General features: G+C 38.0%; 1 protein-coding gene across 1 annotated transcript in view; it reads left to right on the plus strand.

The window, feature by feature from the left end:
* Positions 1-22,413, plus strand: part of LOC121384076 (U3 small nucleolar ribonucleoprotein protein IMP3-like) — a 68,936-nt gene that overhangs the window by 44,321 nt on the left and 2,202 nt on the right. Inside the window, exons 3-5 of the mRNA XM_041514297.1 lie at positions 17,028-17,102; positions 19,516-19,595; positions 21,652-21,703. Coding sequence (XP_041370231.1) covers positions 17,028-17,102; positions 19,516-19,595; positions 21,652-21,703 — 207 coding nt within the window. The remainder of the gene's footprint in view (positions 1-17,027; positions 17,103-19,515; positions 19,596-21,651; positions 21,704-22,413) is intronic.

Raw genomic sequence — 22,413 nt, forward strand, 5'->3', positions numbered from 1 at the left:
CCCACAGACAGGATAGAACATTCCATGGTCTCTGATATACCAGTCGTGGTGCACTGGTTGGAACGTGAAATAGCCCAGTGGGCCCACTGATGGGGATCGGATCGGTCTTTACCATCCTCTTTCACTTCAGACCAAGTGTTGAAACGACCATTACCTTTACACCAAATACAGTGTATGACAAATGTCTAATGAAGTCACTAGCCCTCACAGAAGGTTTATATGCATTATAGTATTACAGTTGATAATTTCCACAAGGCCAGACCAAAAATACACCAGCCGGACAGAGAGCTTGTGGATTTTGTCAAACCCTGAGGTGTGTGTGCCCAGGACAGCGTGCTTGAACCTTAATTGGATATAAGCACGAAAATAAGCAGAAATGAATGAATATTATGTCCTCCACCCACTACCGACCCCGGTCACGCTGCTGGTTCTTCCTTGCACTTGCCCGCACGGGTGGTCCCCTCTCCCACCCACCCCAACCCTTTTCCTGTCCTGGATGGAGAAGCCAGCCGAGGCCGACACCTGCGCCCATGACGGAGCTAACTCTGCCACTTGCCAAATTTGCCAAATGCAAATTTTAGGAACAAATTAGTGAAGTTTATTTTAATTTGGCAAAAAAAAACAAATTCATGTAATAATTGATATTTGCTGGAGTTTTGCATTTTTGGATATAATTTGGCAAAATGTTTTGCACACCCCGAGTTATCCCTGTAATTCTTATATTTTAAAAAAAGATTAAATGTCAGGATTGAACCTTCAGAAACAGTGTCAGAAAAATACTGCCTCACTGTTAAACCTGTAATTTCTCTTTGTCTTTAAGTTAATATGCGATTCTAAAATCCAGGTCCAGGCCATGCAGTTATTTTCAGTGTGTCCATCCTTTCCAACATATGGTTTACGGCTTGTGAAATTTAAGTCAACTCCGGAATGGTATTTGTATCAGGAAACCTTCTGATCACTGAGATAAGAACATGCTGAATGCATTATCTCTGGAGAATAAATAAGGAGAAAAATGTACTCACTGTGTCAAGTAAAATATATATTTCTGCACAAACTTCAGAATAAATATAATGGAATTCTGCCACTTGAAATATGTACTCGCTGTGTCCTGTAAAATATATCTATCTATATAAACTTTAGAATAAATATAATGGAATTCTGCCACTTGAAATATGTACTTTCTGTGTCCTGTAAAATATATATTTCTATATAAACTTTAGAATAAATATAATGGAATTCTGCCACTTCAAATATGTACTCGCTGTGTTCTGTAAAATATATATATCTATATAAACTTTAGAATAAATATAATGGAATTCTGCCACTTCAAATATGTACTCGCTGTGTTCTGTAAAATATCTATATCTATATAAAGTTTCTACAAATGGGATTAGTGTATAATTAGTTACATGATATATACTCTTCAAAAGAAGAAACGCAAAACCACATTGTCGTAACATTTGGAGAATTGATTTAATTATTGAATGGTGAGTCCGATAATTACCAAATGTTGCAGGATTGTTCACAATTCACTCTAGTCCATTGTGAGTAAGTGATAGGACACACCACCTAGGTCAAGGTCATCTGGAGTCAATACCGGGTGTGGCCTCCGCGTGTGTTGACAACTGCCTGGCACCGCCTGCCCATTGAAGCAACCAGAGTACGGATGACGTCCCGGGGGATGGTGGCCCACTCGGCCTGCAAGGCTGCTGCCAACTCGGGCAGGGTCTGGGGCTGTGGTTGTCGCTGTCGGAGGCGTCGGTCCAACTCGTCCCATAGATGCTCAATTGGGTTCAAATCCGGTGATATCGATGGCCAAGGAAGGACATTAATGTTGTTGTTCTGTAGGAAAGCCGTTGTGAGACGTGCTGTGTGAGGCCTGGCGTTGTCATGTTGGAACACTGCGTTGGCGTTGGCCATAACTGGAACGATGTGTGGCCGGAGGATCTGGTCAATGTAGCCCTGTGCATTCAGGTTGCCCTGCACGTGGACCAGGTCAGTTCTGCCAGTGTGTGAGATGGCTGCCCACACCATGACACTACCCCCGCTGAATCTGTCCACTTCCTGCACGCAGTTTGCCGCATAACGTTCACCACGACGCCTATACACGCGACATCTTCCATCATGACGTCGGAGCAGAAATCGGGACTCGTCACTGAACCACACCTGTCTCCATCGCAGTTGAGGCCATTGTCGATGAATCTGGCACCACTGCAGTCGGAGTCGACGGTGTTGTGGTGTTAAGATGACACCTCGAACTGGACGTCTGGCACGAATTCCTACCTCACGTAGGCGGTTCCGTACGGTCTGGTCGGATATCCTGCGCAAACCTGGTATTGCTGCGGCTGTGGAGGTGGCAGTAGTCAATCGTTCCCGAAGGTGGCGTACCCGGATGTAGCGGTCCTGCCCGGGGGTAGTGACCCGTGGTCGACCGGATCTAGGGAGGTCACGTGTTGATCCATGTTGCTGGTAACGGTCCCACAGTCTGGAGATGGTGCTTGGGGACACATGGAATGCCCTGGCAACGGCCGTTCTGGATTCGCCTGCGTCTAGTCGGCCGATGGCATTGTTTCTCTGCGGTTCACTGAGACGTGGCATGTCCTGGATTGTCAACTGTCGGCCAGATACAGAGGCCAGGCAAGCGAACACCCTGCACTTTTATACTGTCGGTGTTCATGTTGCACGTGCAGACAACGCACGTGCAGTGGTGACATGGTTTGCACGTGGCTGCGTTTTTGCGAATATTCACATTTTTGAACTTTATTGTACAGTAGCTGCGTTTTATCGAATGTAACCGTGGGAATGTGTTTGGGACATGCAATGACCTTATATTCACAAAGCATGAACCGGTAGGAAACATAAAATCGGAGTTATAACCCATTTGTACCCTTTTGCGTTTCTTTTTTTGAAGAGTATATAAAAATACAGAGTGTAAAAACTTAATACACTGATTAGCATTAGCAATGGACAGTCGGTGGTCATTTATCTTTTATTACCAACATAATTAATTGTCATCCAGTGCCTGCAATTAAGAAAATGACGTTGGCAAAAAACATGCCATGTGAAATAAAAAAATATACACATCAACTATTGGGTGTCACAAATAGTAATAGTCCAGTTAACAAAAAGTGCTGTGGAGAATTAAGAACTGCAGCAATCTCCAAGGCATTGCCGATTGCCGTGGACAGTTGCAAGAGTTGTCAATTGGTACAATATTTCGGCAAAACAAACCCATTCAAATGTTTTTCTTTCTTTTACCGGCCTCGGTGGTGTCGTGGTTAGGCCATCGGTCTACAGGCTGGTAGGTACTGGGTTCGGATCCCAGTCGAGGCATGGGATTTTTAATCGAGATACCGACTCCAAACCCTGAGTGAGTGCTCCGCAAGGCTCAATGGGTAGGTGTAAACCACTTGCACCGACCAGTGATCCATAACTGGTTCAACAAAGGCCATGGTTTGTGCTATCCTGCCTGTGGGAAGCGCAAATAAAAGATCCCTTGCTGCCTGTTGTAAAAGAGTAGCCTATGTGGCGACAGCGGGTTTCCTCTTAAAAACAGTGTCAGAATGACCATATGTTTGACGTCCAATAGCCGATGATAAGATAAAAAATCAATGTGCTCTAGTGGCGTCGTTAAATAAAACAAACTTTGGTTTTTTTTTTTTTTATTCTTTTTTTTTTTAACAAAACAGTTACATTCATTTATTTATGTACTTTAAAAGATAATAAACATCCTGTATTATATACTGAACAAGAAATGTCAATAATAATTTAGTTTTCTTTAATTTATTTTTAATTTCAATTCAGTTTGAATTCCATTAATTTCTGTGCCTATTCAAATTATCCATGTCTTGTGAACATTTTAGGCTCATTTGACATTTTGGAATCAGTTTTATCATTATTATTTCTTTTTTTCAAAGAATCATGTTTCTTTTGTTTTTCAGTATATTTTTCACTGCAATTTCAAAACTTAAGTTCTGACTCCATAGATCAGACCCAAGACCTCTTTGTCTACAGACTGTAACCACATGTACATGATATTTTTAGTATTTGTATGGGTAAGACTTCATTAACTTGATGAACGGCCTTGGTGGCGTCGTGGTTAGGCCATCGGTCTACAGGCTAGTAGGTACTGGGTTCGGATCCCAGTCGAGGCATGGGATTTTTAATGCAGATACCGACTCCAAACCCTGAGTGAGTGCTCCGCAAGGCTCAATGGGTAGGTGTAAACCACTTGCACTGACCAGTGATCTATAACTGGTTGAACAAAGGCCATGGTTTGTGCTATCCTGCCTGTGGGAAGCGCAAATAAAAGATCCCTTGCTGCTAATCGGAAAGAGTAGTCCATGTAGTGGCGAAAGCCGGTTTCCTCTTCAAATCTGTGTGGTCCTTAACCATATGTTTGATGCCATATAACCGTAAATAAAATGTGTTGAGTGCGTTGTTAAATAAAAAAATTCTTTCATTAACTTGATGATTAAGGCCTTTTGTCTAGACTAATAGTTTCTAGTTTAATGATTCTTATAATTTTAGTATAATTATTATAAAATTGAATGCATTTTATTCTGTACCGTGACATCACTCCTTCTCTCAGCTGATATATGTTACGTCACTAAAAGGAATGCATGCAGTGTTATATATTACATATTACATATACGTGATGTCAGGTACTACTTTTGCTTAGAGAATGACATAATCAACATGTAGCAATAGTCATCTACCTCCTAAACTGCGAGACCAATTGACCAATGAAAAGGGCACATTACCGTCTAGGGGACGTGTGCTAGACAGTTTTTCTAGCATGGCTTTCTGGTACCTTTTTACTTGGTGGTTACCATGTTATTGTGTGTTGATAGACTTTGTGTCCAGAAAGACATTCTCCTTATTTTGATTACAAAAAGTTTATACGAAATACAAGCAGACTCGTCTTTTAATTGAACCGAAGATGTTATCGGTCTGACTGGCAGTTCCGGTTTTGCTGAACCGATCAAAGTTTTAATATTATTATTTTAATAAAGATTTCAAGATATACGAAAAACACAAAAGACGTTTGTGTGATCCCCTAATGTCGAATTTTTGTTTTGTTATTCCTATCTTCATCGAATGAATCGATCGCTGTGATAAAATATTATCGCCAACTGATAAAAAGTTTTGTTTTTGTAGTGGCGGTGTGTATTTGGCACCCAAGATGAATGATTTGAATGCTAAACACTACAACTTCCGTTGATTTTATAAGCGATGATATCCCCCCAAAATGAAAAGTTTACAATATGTTATAAGAACTGCTGAATAAACAGAATGACAGAAATGACAGAAAGTAAAACTCGTCAGTTACAATCAATTATATCTGTAACTGAGGACAAAATATCAGACGACAGTTAGTGGAAACAAAAGATAGAGTGACCGTTCTGATCACATGACAAATCTGGCGCCAAATAAGTGGGGGGGTTTTCAGTCGGAGATTGCCGAATCCATAAAAAATTAAAATGTTTTTATTGCTCAAACAAAATATAACTTTTATTGTTTGTATTAAACATACAAATGAATACAGGTATGGGACAAAATAGAGGCTGTTAAAAATACTATTAAATTATGTTACGGTAACTGTCGTAACTGTTTCGTCAGTTGCTTTTTCGTACACAACACGGCTTGTTTTCTTTGATGTCCAGTGTGCAGACTGATCATTGTCTTTTTTTTATGTGTGGAAAAATGTGTGCATTTGGAAATAGCAGAGATAGGTGCTGGAAAATAAAGAAGGGCGCAGAAAAATAAAGGAGGGCGGAGAACGTGAATTGAGGGCGGCTAAATGCAATAGCAGGGCGGGCCACCCCATTTAAATGGAGCAGCGAGAACACTGCTAAACCCACCACCACCACCACCAGGAACAACAATAATAAAAAACCAACACATCTTGAATAAGGAAGGAAATGGTTTATTTAACGACTCGCTCAACACATTTTATTTACGGTTATATGGTTAAGGACCACACAGATATTGAGGTAGGAAACCCACTGTTGCCACTCTTTTTGATTAGCAGCAAGGGATCTTTTATATGCACCACCCCATTTACAGGATAGCACATACCACGACCTTTGATGTACCAGTCGTGGTGCACTGGCTGGAGCGAGAAATAGCTCAATGGGCCCACTGACGGAGATCGATCCCAAATCGACTGCACATCGAGCGAGCACTTTACCAATGGGCTACGTCTCGCCCCATCTTGAATAATGTTTAATCGATTGAAAAAATTCAGATAATGGGTTTATATAAAATTAACTACTTGTAGAATGTATATACATGTGTGTATATATATATATATATATATATATATATATATAAAAAAACACTTTAAAAAATCCCCACATACTGTTTTACAATATAACAAGATATGTTGTCTTCTTTTAGCATCTTGGAATTTGACCAGAGTCAATTTCAACCATATTCCCTCATGATTTATGTAGTCTAGACTTGAAGAATGGTTATTGGGGAAAAGATCACTGGAATTTATTATGTGATGTAACGTACTTGAAAACATTAACGAAACTGGGTATTCCGCAATATTTCGCAGACACCACAAAAATAAAACTTACGATTGTAGCAACTTTGTTTGAACAATTACCTCTGCTCGTATTGCCCTTTTTTCACAAATATTGTTTTTTTCAGTGAAAATAACAAGTGAGACACAAGCTCACCGTGGAATCTTCCGTGTTTATTTTTATGCATGGAAATACAATTCTCACCCCATCCACCATTTGTTTATGATGGTAATGCGTTTTGGCAGGTGCATAGAATGCAGCCATTTATAAGGATTATGCCACTATGCAGACGGTCTTTGTTTTGATGCCGCCCTGGCACAGGGTTTGTTTTCTCGCTTACCTGATGTTTTCACACTTAACAAAGTGTATATATGTTTCCTCAACAATCAGGTAACAGTTTGTAGTAACAGGTATTTGGTTTGGGATTTTTTTTGTACACTGATTGGCCAGCTTGTTATAAGCTGCTTGTTCATTGCCAGTAAGGTGGTGAAGACTACTAATGATTCTGATCTACATTGACTTCATGCAGTGGTATTGTGGTTAAGCCATTGGTTTTTAGGGGCGGGACGTAGCTCAGTGGTATGGCACTCGCCTGATGTGCAATCGATCTAGGATCTAGGATCGATTCCCGTCGGTGGGTCCACTGGGCTAATTCTCGTTCAAGCCAGTGCTTCACAACTGGTGTAACAAAGGCCGTGGTATGTACTATTTTGTCTGTGGGATGGTGCATATAAAAGATCCCTTGCTGCTAATAAAAACCCCAGTAGTACATGAAAGTGGTGACAGCGGGTTTCCTTTCTCAATATCTGTGTGTGGTCCTTAACCATATGTCCGATGCCTTATAACCGTAAATAAAATGTGTTGAGTGCGTTGTTAAATAAAATATTTCCTTCCTTACCTGTCCTGGGCACATGTACATCCATTGATTAAGTGAACTTTTAATTTATACCTTTGCCGTGAAGTAAAAGACTAGTAAAACCACCTTAAAAAAAATCAGGAAAGGAATATTTGTTTAACAACACACCTGCACATTTTAAACAACAAAGTTTTGGTGTCCGACATATTTTTTTTTTAACGTTTGGTCTACAAAATGAAAGGAAGGAAGGGAATGTTTTATTTAACGACACACTCAACACATTTTATTTAAAGTACTCTTATAAAGAACTGCAGGGGTCCAGGAACATCAGTTTGTTATAGCAGTAGTTCGTTTCATTTAGGAAGTCAGCCATTTTGGATTTTTCAAATTTAAACACCATAAACACAAGATTAGTTGGGTGTTTTTAAAAAATTATATTTCATTTATTATCACCAATCTAGGTGGGAGCTGGTACCAAGTTGTAAACCTGTACCTACCAGCCTTAAGTCCGATGGCTTAACCACAACACCACCGAGGCCGGTAGCAAGGGACAGTACAAAGCACTACCTTACCTTTGAAGTACCAGTCTATATATGACCCATCAAACCCCAGACAAGCCTAATTATAATACCAAGTGCTGAGCTATATACCACATAACAGGGGTGGATCAGGGGAGGATAAGGGGTGGGTCAGGGGAGAAAAGAGCACCCCATTAAAAGTTTCAGCATTATTCCCAACATGCAAACATACAAACCTCATCTGAAAATGACTGCTTGCAAAAAAACTAAATAACAGCATTTGAATATTTTTATGGGGGACAGGTTCCACTGCCCTCACCCCCCCTTCCTACCCCACACCCCCATTTTGAATCTGCTTCAGCATAAAGAGACTTAATCTCCACTTAACACTGTGAAAGATGAATCCTTTAAGGCTGTGGTCAAACTGTAAACAAAGTGAATGTAAACAGAGAAAAAACATGTTGTATAGAACCTGATCCCCATGGGAAGCTGCCGAGTGTAACATTGTGACCATGTTGGTGTTTGCATTGGGCAGATCACACATGGGAGCCTCCCTCCTGAGATTTTATAACAGTAATCCCCTCTTGGCTAATGTAGCGGGTTTCTTCTCGGAGACTAACCAGCCTCGGTGGCATCGTGGTTAAGCCATCGTTCTACAGGCTGGTAGGTACTGGGTTCAGATCCCAGTCGAGGCATGGGATTTTTAATCCAGATACCGACTCGAAACCCTGAGTGAGTGCTCCGCAAGGCTCAATGGGTAGGTGTAAACCACTTGCACCGACCAGTGATCCATAACTGGTTCAACAAAGGCCATGGTTTGTGCTATCCTGCCTGTGGGAAGTGCCAATAAAAGATCCCTTGCTGCTAATCGGAAAGAGTAGCCCATGTAGTGGCGACAGCGGGTTTCCTCTCAAAATCTGTGTTCTAGTGGTGTCGTTAAACAAAACAAACATTTTCTGTTTTTATGTGCTATAGTCTGTCCTTTCCTGCTATAAAAAAAAAAAAATTGTAAATAATTTCAGTTTGGTTTGACATAAGAAGAAAAGTAAAAGTATTTTGGAAATAACAAAAAAACCCAACCTATTTTTGTGTTCAATTTTGAAAACAGTTGGCTCAGAAATAAATTACTTAATAGTAAATTCCATAGCACAACAAAGGCGTTCTCTGTGTGATAGACTGTAGACATGTGTTTTCCATATTCTGTTATATTTATTACAAGTTGTTTTGTTATAGCAAATATTTTTTTAAGAAGATGATGTATGGTGATACCCTTCAAAACTGGTACCCTCCCTCTGTAAACTGGAATTCCCTCAAAATTGGATGCTTTTCACAGTCCATTTTCAAATATCACAACCTCTTTAAACTGGATATATGCCTTAAAACTGGACTTTTTACTTTGTCTAGTTTAGTTTTCTCATTCCAACCAGTGCCCCACAACTGGTATATGAAAGTCTGTGGTATGTGCTATCCTAGCTGTCTGTGGAATGGTGCTCATAAAACATCCCTTGCTGCAAATGGAAAAATGTAGTAATTTTCCTCTCAAAGATTATATGTTAAAATTACCAAATGTTTGACACCCAATTAATAAATTGATGTGCTCTAGTGGTGTCGTTAAACAAAACAAATTTTAACTTTAAAAACAGACTTTTTACTTGGTCTTGTAGGTGTCAGGTTTAGAGGGTTTCACTATATATGTATATGTTTTCAGTATATAACTTGTTTTAATAGCTTGCATTTTGAGGAAGAAAAAATAATAGTTAAATATGTTTTTCTATTTTCTGATGTATTTATTGCAAGTTATTCTATCATCTCAGGTGAGTTTTTTTGTGTTTTAAGAATAACAGTAAAATATTAAATGTATTTTCTGTATTGTATTTATAGTTATTAAAAGTTGCTTCAATAGCTTGTTTTTTTTTTTTTAAAAGAGTCGGATCTAGCTCAGTCGGTAGAGCGCTTGCCTGAGGTGCATTGGTTCCAGGATCAAAACTCCTCAGTGGACTCGTTCTCTCATTGTTTTCTTTTCCCCGTCTCAACCAGCAACTCCACAACTGGTATGTCAAAGACCATAGTATGTGCTGCCCTGTCTGTGGGAAAGTATATATCAAAGATCCCTTGATGAATTTTGTCAGAAGAGGAACAAAATAAATCATTTTATTTGAATTTTTTTTTTTTTAAATGCCACTCCATTCATCAGTCTTATGCAATTCCATTCATCATTCTTCTTTTTTGATGCAATTGGACTGAACATCATGCTGCATTAAATGATTTTTCAAGAAATGCTAACAACTGTTGATTGCATTAAGTCTGGAATTCTCAACAACCCGGATCTGTCTACAAGACCCTAATACTCTCTTATTGATGTCTGGATTTATTAGCACAACATTAATACGTAGCAATTTACTAGGGGGAAAAAATCTACCACCCCAGCATATCCCACTAATCCCGTTTGATCCGCGATACATTACACGCACAGATAGTCACACTGTTTGACCGTAATGTGCTTCTTCGGTGTGCGACGATAGCGTGGAGCATTCTGCAATATAAAGTTTTGTGATGATCCATCGAGATAAACCGGAAATCCAACACTGTGGGAATGGCCAGGTAACAGTGCTATTAAAAAGGTGTAACCGGCCCAATCAAGGAGGTCAGAGCACAGATGAAATTGAGTCAGGTGTAAGTTTTGTCTGTTTCGTTTGAAACGGATCCGTTTCGTTACTCATTGTGAATTTGTCTTATCTCTTCAAGAGATAGAGCACGTTTTTATTTTACTGGTCAGCTGATACAGTTTTTGTTTTGTTTTGTTTGTTTTGTTTGTTCTTGCTTGGGTTAATTGAGCTTGTATTGTATGTAGGATTTGCCTATGTGTTTTGGGGGCCCTGTAATTAATAAAGGTACCACAACACACAGCTGTTACATTAAAATAGCTGAAAATATTTTGTGAAGAAATTTGTGAGGATTGTTTTTCTTTGATGCCGGCTAGAAAAATGTATTATATGCCATCTAATATTTAAAATTATTAAAAAAAAAAAAAATTGTATTGGGTAATAATCCAAAAAGATGCATGAATTGCTCTAAAGGGAACTTTGTTTGAACATTTTATTGTGGACGCTCCTCCCCTGAACACCTTTGCTTGTCTTTGAGCCTGCAGTGCTTGCATTTCTACTGTCAGTTCAAATTAGCCTCCCCTTAGTCCTATGGGCTTGATCTTTTATATGTACGTTCTCAAAATACACTTCCACTGAGTTACATCCCGATAAAGGGAACATAATGTGGCTTAATGGTAGAACTTGCATGTATGTCTGGTATATGATCGTTGCAGGATCAGTTTGTATCTCAACTGATCCAGTGCATTATTTCACTTCATGTTCTGTTTTTGGCACATTATGAACTAGGGCTGTTTGGTACGTGTGTAACATGCAGATATTATAACACTTGGTCTTGGTTGTGTAGCTAGCTCAGTGGTAAAACTCTTGCCTGATGTGTGGTCGGTCTGGGATCGATCCCTATCGGTGGTCCATTGGGCTATTTCTCGTTCCAGCCAATGCACACACCATGACTGGTATATCAAAGGCTGTGGTATGTGCTATCCTGTTTGTGGAATGGTGCATATAAAAGAGCCCTTGCTACTAATGGAAAAATGTAGTGGGTTTTCAATCTAAGACTATATATATGTAAAAATTGCCAAATGTTTGACATCCAATAAATCAATGTGCTCTAGTGGTGTTGTTAAGGAAAATAACCTGTATCTTTATCGTTGGTCTTGGTTGAGAGAAGAAACTTAAAGCCACCACATAGGTTGCTCCTACTGTATACCAGCTGGTATTTACTGCCCTGAGCGAGAGAAAAGTTTAAAGTTTGTTTTGTTTAACGACACCACTAGAGCACATTGATTAATTAATCATCAGCTATTGGATGTCAAACATTTGGTAATTCTGACTCATCATCAGAGAAAAAAGAAATTCATTCGCAGCAAGGGATCTTTTATATGCACTTTCCCTACAGACAGGAAAGCATATACCATGGCCTTTGACTGGTTGTGGTGTACTGGTTGGAACGAGAAAAACCCCAATCAGTTGAATGGGTCCACCGAGATGGTTCGATCCTATGATGTAAAGACCTCAGGCGAGTTCTCAATCGCCTGAGCTAAATCCTGCCCCTGAGTGAGATGAAAGAAAGAAAGAAATGTTTTATTTAATGATGCACTCAACACATTTTATTTACGGTTATATGGCATCAGACATATGGTTAAGGACCACACAGATTTTGAGAGGAAACCTGCTGTCACCACTACATGGGCTATTCTTTCTGATTAACAGCAAGGGATCTTTTATTTGTGCTTCCCACAGGCAGGATAGCACAAACCATGGCTTTGTTGAACCAGTTATGGATCACTGGTCGGTGCAGGTGGTTTACACCTACCCATTGAGCCTTGCAGAGCACTCACTCAGGGTTTGGAGTCAGTATCTAGATAAAAAATCCCATGCCTCGACTGGGATCCAATGAGTAAAATGAAGTAGATATATTAGGGGTTCAAATTTTTTCAAAAAACTTACTTGCCACAGGGCAAGTGCCAATCGGGCCATGGGATTTTTGATCCCCTGTATATATAGAGAATAATAATTGAGTGGCCGTTATATATCATTTATCTCAAAACGAGTTGTTTTAAAATGTATCTAACGAGCAAAAGTATATACTCCTTTGTACAATCTGACACCTGCATATATAAGTGATTATTTCATACCATCATCAGGCTCATATAAATATAACATGAGATCAGCAACACATAATAATCTTGTATTGCCAAGACCCAACACTTAATTGTATAACCATTGTATATTCTGGTGTTGAAACATGGAATACAATCCCAGATTCTATTAAAAAAACGTGTATCCTTACCTTCATTTAAAAGACACTGGCTCTTGAAAATGCTTAGTAAAATCTTTACTCAGGAGTCTGTAGGTTTAAATTCTATTTATTTATGATTATATCAAGTTGTGATAACATTTGTTTGTATATGTATAAAAAAACAAAAACAAATTGTATTAATTATGTATGCATCATGGTTTCGATGCATTTAATGAAGGATAATTATGTTATGTTTGTTTCATTGTATATTTCAGTATACATGTATGTAGAGTAATAATTTTTAATGCTTAATAGACAGAAGACCACAAGGGAGATTAGTGCCCTACTATTTGTGTAACCTTCTTTAAATAAAGATCATTATTATAATTATTATTATTATTATTATTATTGTTATTATTATTTGTTATTATTATTATTATTATTGTTATTGTTATTATTATAGCAGATGGGGAAAATAGCATGAATAATTATTTCACCATTCAAGGGAGTTAACTTATGGCCCTTTTTTCCTTTTAACTAAAAAAGCAATTTTAATGCAGGATTTTCAATAATTTTTATACAGTTGAAATAGCCTTTATTGGAAATGAAAGCACATGTAAAGTCACTTCATGATATTGGACTACAATTTGGCAAAAGAAAATTTGTCTTGTTAACTTCACTTTACTATAAATCTTTAAATAAAAAGCATTCCTTTGCTTTGCTTTCTTATATCTAGGGGGGAAAAAAGGATTTTAATATGTATCTTAACTTTCTTGTTTTCATTTTTTAAACCCATAAATCATTATATCAGTCCCAGTAGTCTCAAATTGACACATATTGCATAAAACTTGAATCTACAATGAGAAAAATAAAATAATTGTAAATGTTGTCATTCTATAATATCCACCACTAATAAGTATAAGAAGGACATTTGTAACAGTTTACTTTAATTAGCTGAGTATCATGGATGTTTGTTACTTTAAACCGGTGTATGATTAGCTCTGATTGCGGTGGAATCCTCACTACATTGTCTGTGGGCTGAGCTGGATAATGATCCTCCTTCCACAAACAAGACGTTGATTAAACCGTCTGGCTTGTTTCATGACATGTGCTAGTTACCAGCATTTTGAAGTGTTCACCAGCCTCAGTTTAATGCCACTTTTTGTGGAATGTGGGTGTACAGTTCGTGTGCGGTTTAGTCTGTGTTCATCCGTCTGTGTGTCTGTATGTTTGTCTGTTCATCCATCAGTCCAGACAGTTAAAACAGCCAGTAAACCAACAAGCAGTTCCATTTATTCATCCAAAGTCTAGTTCTACTTATCTGTCCATTTGTCCTCCCACAAATGTGTCAGTCCATCCATCCATCTGTCTGTCCATCCATCCATCCACCCATCCTTCCCTCTTTCCTTCCTTCCCTCCCTCTATTCATCTTTCCATCCATCCATCCATCCATCCATCCATCCATCCATCCATCCATCCATCCATCCATCTGTCCATCCATCCATCCATGCTTCCCATACCCTCCCTCCCTCCATCCGTCCATCCATCTATCCATCCACCTGTCGTCCATTCATCCATTTTTCCATCCATCCAGAACCTGTCCATCCCTCCCTTCCATCCATCCATCCATCCATCCCTCCATCCATACATCCAACTGTCAGTCTATTCATCTATCCATCCATCCATCCATCCAAAGTAAAAACTGAAACAAAATTGAACAAAATGAAACGAATACAAATTGGAAAACATCACTGTGTAATATAAGAACCTTTTTAAAACCATATAATTATGTGGCTATATCTTCAGTATATATATTTGTTTAAATTAACAAAAATGCTTGTCGTTCCACGTGAGCCCAGTTGAAATGTGAAAATGTTAAAATGGTAAAAACCTGCTGATGGTGCCGTCACTCCAGTGAAATGCCGCTGATGGTGCTATATCTCTCCAGTTATCAGTGAGTGTCTTTCACAACAAAGAGCCGACTGTGTCACACTGAATTAGCGCTATCTGCTTCAGTCTGGATCCAGACCATCCCCAGTCCACCTGCCTGCTGTCTGTCATCAGCTGCTACAAGCCCAAGATGTGTGTTCTGGCTGTACCATATCATTATGTACTTGAACCAGAACAGTACAAACAACTGGACACTTCAAGGCATATGAAACATGATGGAAATCTATATAATATGGAGTGGGATCTAGGTCAGTTAGTAGGGCCCACTGGTCTGAGGTTCTTTTCTTTGGTTGCAAGATCGAACCTCCTAGATGGACCCATTCTCTGATTGGCCTTTGTCCAACCAGTGCCCCATGACTAATATATAAAAAGGCTGTGGTATGTGCTGTCCTGTCTGCAAGGAAGTGACACTGAATTAGTGCTATCTACTTCAGTATGTCTGTCATCAGCTACAAGCCCAATATGTTTGTCCTGGCTGTACCACATCATTATGTACTTGAACCAAAACAGTGGGAACAACTGGACACTTCAAGGCATTGAAACATGATGGAAATCTATATAATGTATTACATGTATGTGAGAGCTGCTGAGTAGTATCAGCCAAAGTGGTCTAGTCATTTAAGTCATCGACCTTAAGGCTGAGAGGTTATAGGTTCGATTCCCAGCAGGGTTTCTGCCAGAGGGTAAAACCGGTATGGTACCATACCTCTAAACAAAAATTGCAGATTTTTGTTTTAAAGTTAACCTCTTGAGAAAATTAATTACTCTTATCATTACTGTATGATATTCTAAACCCTAACCCTAAACGTAACCCATTTTCTTTCTGAGTGAGGACTCTCATACTCCCTGTTGACTGTGGTTGCGTTCAATTCCATAATGACATACCCAAAAATGTCTTTCTGACAGAAACACTGCCCAGTACTGCTATATGTGACAAATGGTCTAAAAGGAAGGAAGGAATGTTTTATTTAGCGACATTCAACTTGTTTTAATTAAAATAATATGGCATCGGACATATTGTTAAGGACTTCACAGATAATGAGAGAGGAAACCTGCTGCCACCATGCAATGGGGTATTCTTGCCAATTAGCAAGGGATCTTTTTATGCAGCAATGTGTCTAGTAACCCATGTGGGGCAGGATTTAGCTCAGTCGGTTGAGTGCTTGCTTGAGGTGCTTGCATCGCAGGATCGAATCACCTTGGTGGATCCATTTAACTGATTGGGTTTTTTCTTGTTTCATACAGTGCACCACAACTGGAAAAAGGCCGTGGTATATGCTTTCCTGTCTGTGGGAAAGTGCATATAAAAGATCCCTAGCTGCAGTAGGAAAAATGTAGTGGGTTTCCTCTGATGAGTGCATCATGACTGGTATATCAAAGGCCGTGGTATGTACTATCCTGTCTGTGGGATGGTGCATATAAAAGATCCCTTGCTGCTAATCGAAAAAGTAGCGGGTTTCCTCTCTCAATATCTGTGTGGTCCTTAACCATATGTCTGACGCCATATAACCATATATACAATGTGTTGAGTGCATCGTTAAATAAAACATTTCTTTCTTTCTTTCACACCACTGTTCTCACTGTACTGGTACTGTATATGTGTCTAAACAACACTCAATTGATCCAATTTGTAGTTGGTATACTTTTAATTGATTTAAGATTTTATGAAGAATGATATACTCGTTACATGACCTGTTTGACATGTGGTGATCTCCTGGTAACCTGAACGACAGTTCTCCACTTATTTTGATGCCTGATATTGTTGTTATTCAGAGTTTCTGCAAGAGGGGGTAAAACCCAGTATGGTGCCATACCCAAATATTTTTTCAGTTTGTTTTTCAAGTTAACCTTTTGACAAAAATGAATTACTCTTATCATTACTGTATGATATTCTTAATCCTAACACATTTTCTTTCTGGGGGAGGATCCCCATACCCCCTGTTGACTGTGGTTCAATTCAATTCCATAGCGCCATACCCAAAAATGTCTTTCTGACAGAAACACTGTTATTAGTATTTTACTGTACACAGAATGAGCTGTCTACTCATTTATGCTGTATGTGTATTAATGAATAAGTGAAACAGACAATGCTGTCAGTGTGGTAGGTAACGAAAAAGTGACATTCTTCCCATAATATTGCATCAGACATGCATGGTGTGTGGGTGGCTTATTAATGAACAATGCACAATACGCATGCATACTGGAGGTGGGAGGCGGATGTAAACGTTGAAATGTTTTGCATGCCTACTTGCTGTGTAATCCTGACGTAGTATAAACATACAGAATTGCATATAACTCTCTTATTAATATGATTATTAATTTCAGATGTTGCATCGGTCTGATCACTACAAAGGGAAGTCTGGCACTGGCAGATAAAGTAAATGCCACATCATTTTGTAGGTATGTATCCCATGCATTGAGTACAATACTGTGGAAATTGTGCAAATGATCATTTCGTTTATGAATTACTAGTACAATTCTAGTTTTGTGTAACATATTTTTTGTTCACACATCAAATTTAGGACATGATTTTTATTGTTATTTAAGGATTGTCTGTTATTTCTTTTACGTTTCGGGGTATGTACAAAAATAATCATCCACAAACTGTGTGAATTGGTGAAGCCTTTCTCACATAAGTTTGCAGATGATTTTTTTGTTCATACCCAGATGAACGTAAAAGAAATAACAGACAATACTTATAATTAAATTTGAATTATACAGGCAAATAATAACACTAAAACATCATACGTTATTTTGAATTATTTCAAAACATTAATGCTCAATAAGACAACTTGCCGATATAAAATGACGTCATCAGATATGACGTTCCATGACGATGTAATTTTTACGGTCATTGGAAAATAAACAAACTCCCGTTGCTATGTCTAGACCAATGGGATGACGTTACGTTGTAATGAATGTAAAAGAAATTTAATGATACCGGATTACGCTAATTAAAATGAGTTACGTGAATTTGTGTTTGTGTGTGTGTGTGTAAACTGTAAATGGGTTATGCATATTTTTAATTCGTAGAGGCCTGTAATACATTAATAATATATCCTCTGAAGGCTGTGTTAAAAATATTTAATTTAGAAACTCCGTATCAGATCAAAGTATTTTTTATTGTATTTATATCAATTGTTTGTATTTGAATGATCATACAGAAGTCCCAGTTGTTTTCCTTGTTATCTGTTATAATGAGAATAAAACAATGAGAGAAAAAAATGATATAGAATAAATTCAAGGTTTTATTGCTGAACTAATATTTGCCATCATTTGCAGAGACTCTGTTGTTTGTTAATCCAAATTTTGTTGAGTTTGAATGTATAATTCCCAACTTTTTAATCTTTTATTGTAATATTATATAAAAAAAACCATGTGTATGTTTAAATAATTAAATTTCCATTACATTCAGTACAATATAACATATTTCATTGGTCCAGACGTAGCAACGGGAGTTTGTTCATACTTCGATGAATGTAAAAATTGTCATCAGGGAACATCATATCTGATGACGTCACTTTATATGGGCAAGTTGTCTTATTGAGCGTAAATGTTTATGGAACAAAAATAATTTGAAATAAAGTATGAACTTTTAGTGTTATTATTAGCAAATATGATTCAAATTTAATTGTAAGTATTGTCTGTTATTTCTTTTATGTTCATCTGGGTATGAACAAAAACAATTATCTGCAAACTTACGTGAGAACGGCTTCATCAATTTACACAGTTTGTAGATGATATTTTTTGTTCATACCCTGATGAACATAACAGAAATAACAGACAATCCTTAAATAAATAAATGTGACACATATTTTCCTTATAAAATGTATTCAGCAGATAATAAATTGTGTACATTATAATGATTCACTCTGACAAAGTCAAATGGACCTTCACCAAATATTCTGAAACCATAGCTAAATAAAATACCAGTATTGTAAAGAATATAAGACTCCATCATATGTGGTCATGTGGGATAGAAAGAGTACACCCGAGGTGGTGAAAATTTCAACCTGGGATGAGGCTTGTCGAGTTTCAAGGTCGAAATTTTCACCACCGAGGGTGTACTTTTTCTATCCCACATGACCACATATGATGGAGTCTTTTTCTCTCATTTATTCAATAAATAAACCATTATTGTACACAAACAGACAAAGATGGCTGAACAAGTAACTTTTTTGTTTGACTATTTTATCATAAATAAACAACACTATCATATTTGCAGTGTTTGTTTCATGTTGTTACCAAGTAACAATATAGCTTTTATAATGAAGGTTTTAGTAACAAAATATTATTTAAAACTGTGACTAATGACCTCATGGTATCATCCCACATTAATATGACGACATATGTTACCAATGACGTCATGTTAAACGCAAGTACGTGATATCCTACGTAGGATAGAAATTTCTTACAGATCTTTCTTTCATGGGATAGCTCTGTCCTATATACCTGAGGATGAGAGAAATATCATTTCCAAGCTATAATATATAGCATACAGCACTGCTAATGATTCATTCTGACAAGTTACTAGTAAGTCAAATGAATCTTCTACAAATATTCGGAAACCGTAGCTAAATAAAATACTGATATTCTAAAAAAACAAGAAAGAAAAGAAAAGAAATCATTTACAAGCTGTAATTGAAATGATTGACAGAAACATGGATAATTGTTACGAATATCTGGAGAAACTCAACTAACTGTCCAGTGATTTGAAGCAGATTTTACAACATTAAAGCTGTGGGCAGCCTTCCTTACCAGCTATTATGGAAGAATCATGTTTTTTAATAAGCTTCATTGTTCTCTATTTCAGACGCAGATTGCCTGTTGTTATGGTCCGGATCCACATGGCCGAGAATTTGAGGGCAGCAGCCACTTTCATTGAACAGGGTCGTATCCTTTTGAAGATAGTTTGTTCTTAATTATATGAAAGTATTCAGGCTTCTAGAATGTCATAAAAATCCCTTAGCCATGAGTTCAGTAATTAATTTTTTTTACTAGCGATAATTAAAAATTCACTAGTCTACTTTAAATAAATACAATTTTACTAATAGTAATAATCAGATATGTCACCTAAAGAGGGAGATAGAGCTTAAAAGCCCATAGATTGGGGTGGGAAGAGAGGACAGGATATTCATATTTACAAAATAAGACTTAAATGCAGCATTTGACCACTTTTTTTTTCACTAGCCGTCGGACAAGTTATAGTAGTTATTTACTAGCCCAACAGTGAATATCACTAGCCATGGGAATGGGGCTACCATAATCTAGAAGCTCTGAAGTATATTAAAAACCATATGTATTCAAAGAGATATCAAAAAGCTATGTATATAGTAGTGTTTGTAGAAAGTGCTCCTACTGGCAGTAGCAAGTGGGAATTTCCCTATTAGCTCAATTGGTAGAGTGCAGGACTCTCATACTGAGGGACTGTGGTTCGAATCCCCTCAGTGGAGGTTGATTTTTATCTTACATTTGGAGCCGACATAGAGACCCTTAAAAAAACCAGGTGTTCAACTTTCAAAAGGTACAACTACTGTTTTTCAAAGAACACTAACAATTACATTATATGTATGGCAGTTTATTTCTGAGACCCCAAGATATTATATACCGACTCTAAAAACAAGCTGATTATGATTCGGTAAACACTGTATTTTCAAGGTGCATGTACAGGTTCAGTGTATGGGATGTGCAGTCCAGTGCCTCTTTACTTCCATGAAATATTGTAAAAGACTGCTTGCTGCCAATCATCATTAATCCATGTGGAACTAGCACGTTTCCACTCTCACACTAATCACTAGCTGGCATAATGGCATGGTCAGTCTCCTGTATTCAAGCTATATATTGATCATGCTATAGATTTGACAAGTCCGGTAAGTGTCCCTTTTTATTTGCATCCTTCACCAAAAAAATAAAATAAACAAAAATCCTGCTGTGGATGTCCTAGACAAACTCTCATTTCCAAAAAGACTTTTTTTTAAAAGACATAAAACCAACCAACCAAAAATCCCATTGTGTTGAAAAGTACTGCTGTCTTGATTAAGTCTTCTGTGGTGCCCCAAAGCTTGTCGGCCAATGTTGCACCATTTGGCCAGTGCTTTAATCTTGCTTCATTGTACAAGTGGCAAGACGGCAGGATGTATTCTGAAGACTGATCGCGTTTAACATGGACAGTGGTTGGTGTCTACCAACTTCAGGTGGTACATACGGGACCGAAGCTAATTGTGTGTGTGTCAATTAAAAAGGCCTGTTACTCTGCTGTCACTTTAAACTCTGCTATATATTGTTAAAATACCTGGCTAGGGATTTTCAAAGCTATCTTACTTACTCACTTATGCCCATCGTCCCTTCTGGGCTCTGGTTTCAAGCTGCCTTCAGGTGTATCCTGTCTTCTTGGTGTCCACCGGGAGGTCCCTTCGCCATGTGTTCTTTGGGTGGCCTCTTTTTCTTCTGCCTTATGGGTTCCATGTCAGAGCCTACCTGGTGATATTCGATGCTGGTTTCCACAGTTTATAACCAATCCGTCCCCATTGTCTCCTTCTAATCTCATTTCCAGCAGCCAGTTGGTGTGTTCTCTTCCACAAGTCGATGTTGCTGATCTTAGCACTACAAAATTGTGAAACCATCGTAAGCTATGACATCACTACAGCACATGCCATAGTGACATCATAGCTTATGATAGTTTTATGATTTCATAGCGCTAAGATAGCTTTGAAAATATGGGCCTAGGTTGCTATATGTGGTTAAAAGTTAGAACATATGAGTACATAATGCAGATGTGACTGGGAATAGTTGTATATTTGTCTGGAGGTTGGTGGTGTTGGTGGAGCCAGAGTATGTTTTGACATAATGTAGTTGGATAAAAGCATAAACATATGACATGGAGGTATGAGTTAGATGCTGTTGTAAAGCATGCAGATATTTTAGATGTTTTAGCCTTGACAGTTATCAGATGTCAGAATAGGACCAGAGGTTGTGATGGATCCAGCATTTATGGTTACACGGTGAGTGAATTATTACTACTTGACCTGCTGGAGTTTTACAAGTGGCTAGTTGAATATAGGGGATTAGACCATGGATATTCAATATATCACACATGTTAAATAAATACTAAATAATAAATACTACTGCTACTACTACAACTACAGCCACTACTACTGCCACTACTACTAATATCACTACTACTACTACTATTACTCCTACATTTAGTATCAACAATGCAACATGTCTTAAGCAGTATTTCATTTTATTTAATCGCGTTTTCTAGCTTTACGACAAGCAGCTGGCAGTACGCTGCTGAATAGTAGACTGGCCACGTGGACATGCAAATAATGCTTATTAACACCGCGAGGCGGATCAACTGAACAAAACTGGTTGAACATGTTTGGTTCTGAAAATTGAGATGGTAAAAAATCTTTCACAATTTTTTTTCGCCAAACCAAACATTCTTTCATAAAAAAAATTTCTTTTTCCACAATTGGTGACTTTGGCGAACGACAGCGCGAGCCCTGACTACTAGTCCTACTACTACAACTACTGCACCCACTAGTACTATTACTACTACAACTATTACACCCACTACTACCATTATTACTGCACTTACCATCCACGACCAGTCACCATTATTGCACCAGTCAGTGGGTCCATTGGGCTATTTGTCGCTCCAGCCAGTGCACCACGACTGGTATATCAAAGCCCGTGGTATGTGCTACCT

The sequence above is a fragment of the Gigantopelta aegis genome, chromosome 10, assembly GCF_016097555.1.
Source record: "Gigantopelta aegis isolate Gae_Host chromosome 10, Gae_host_genome, whole genome shotgun sequence".
Classification (NCBI taxonomy): Eukaryota; Metazoa; Mollusca; class Gastropoda; order Neomphalida; family Peltospiridae; genus Gigantopelta; species Gigantopelta aegis.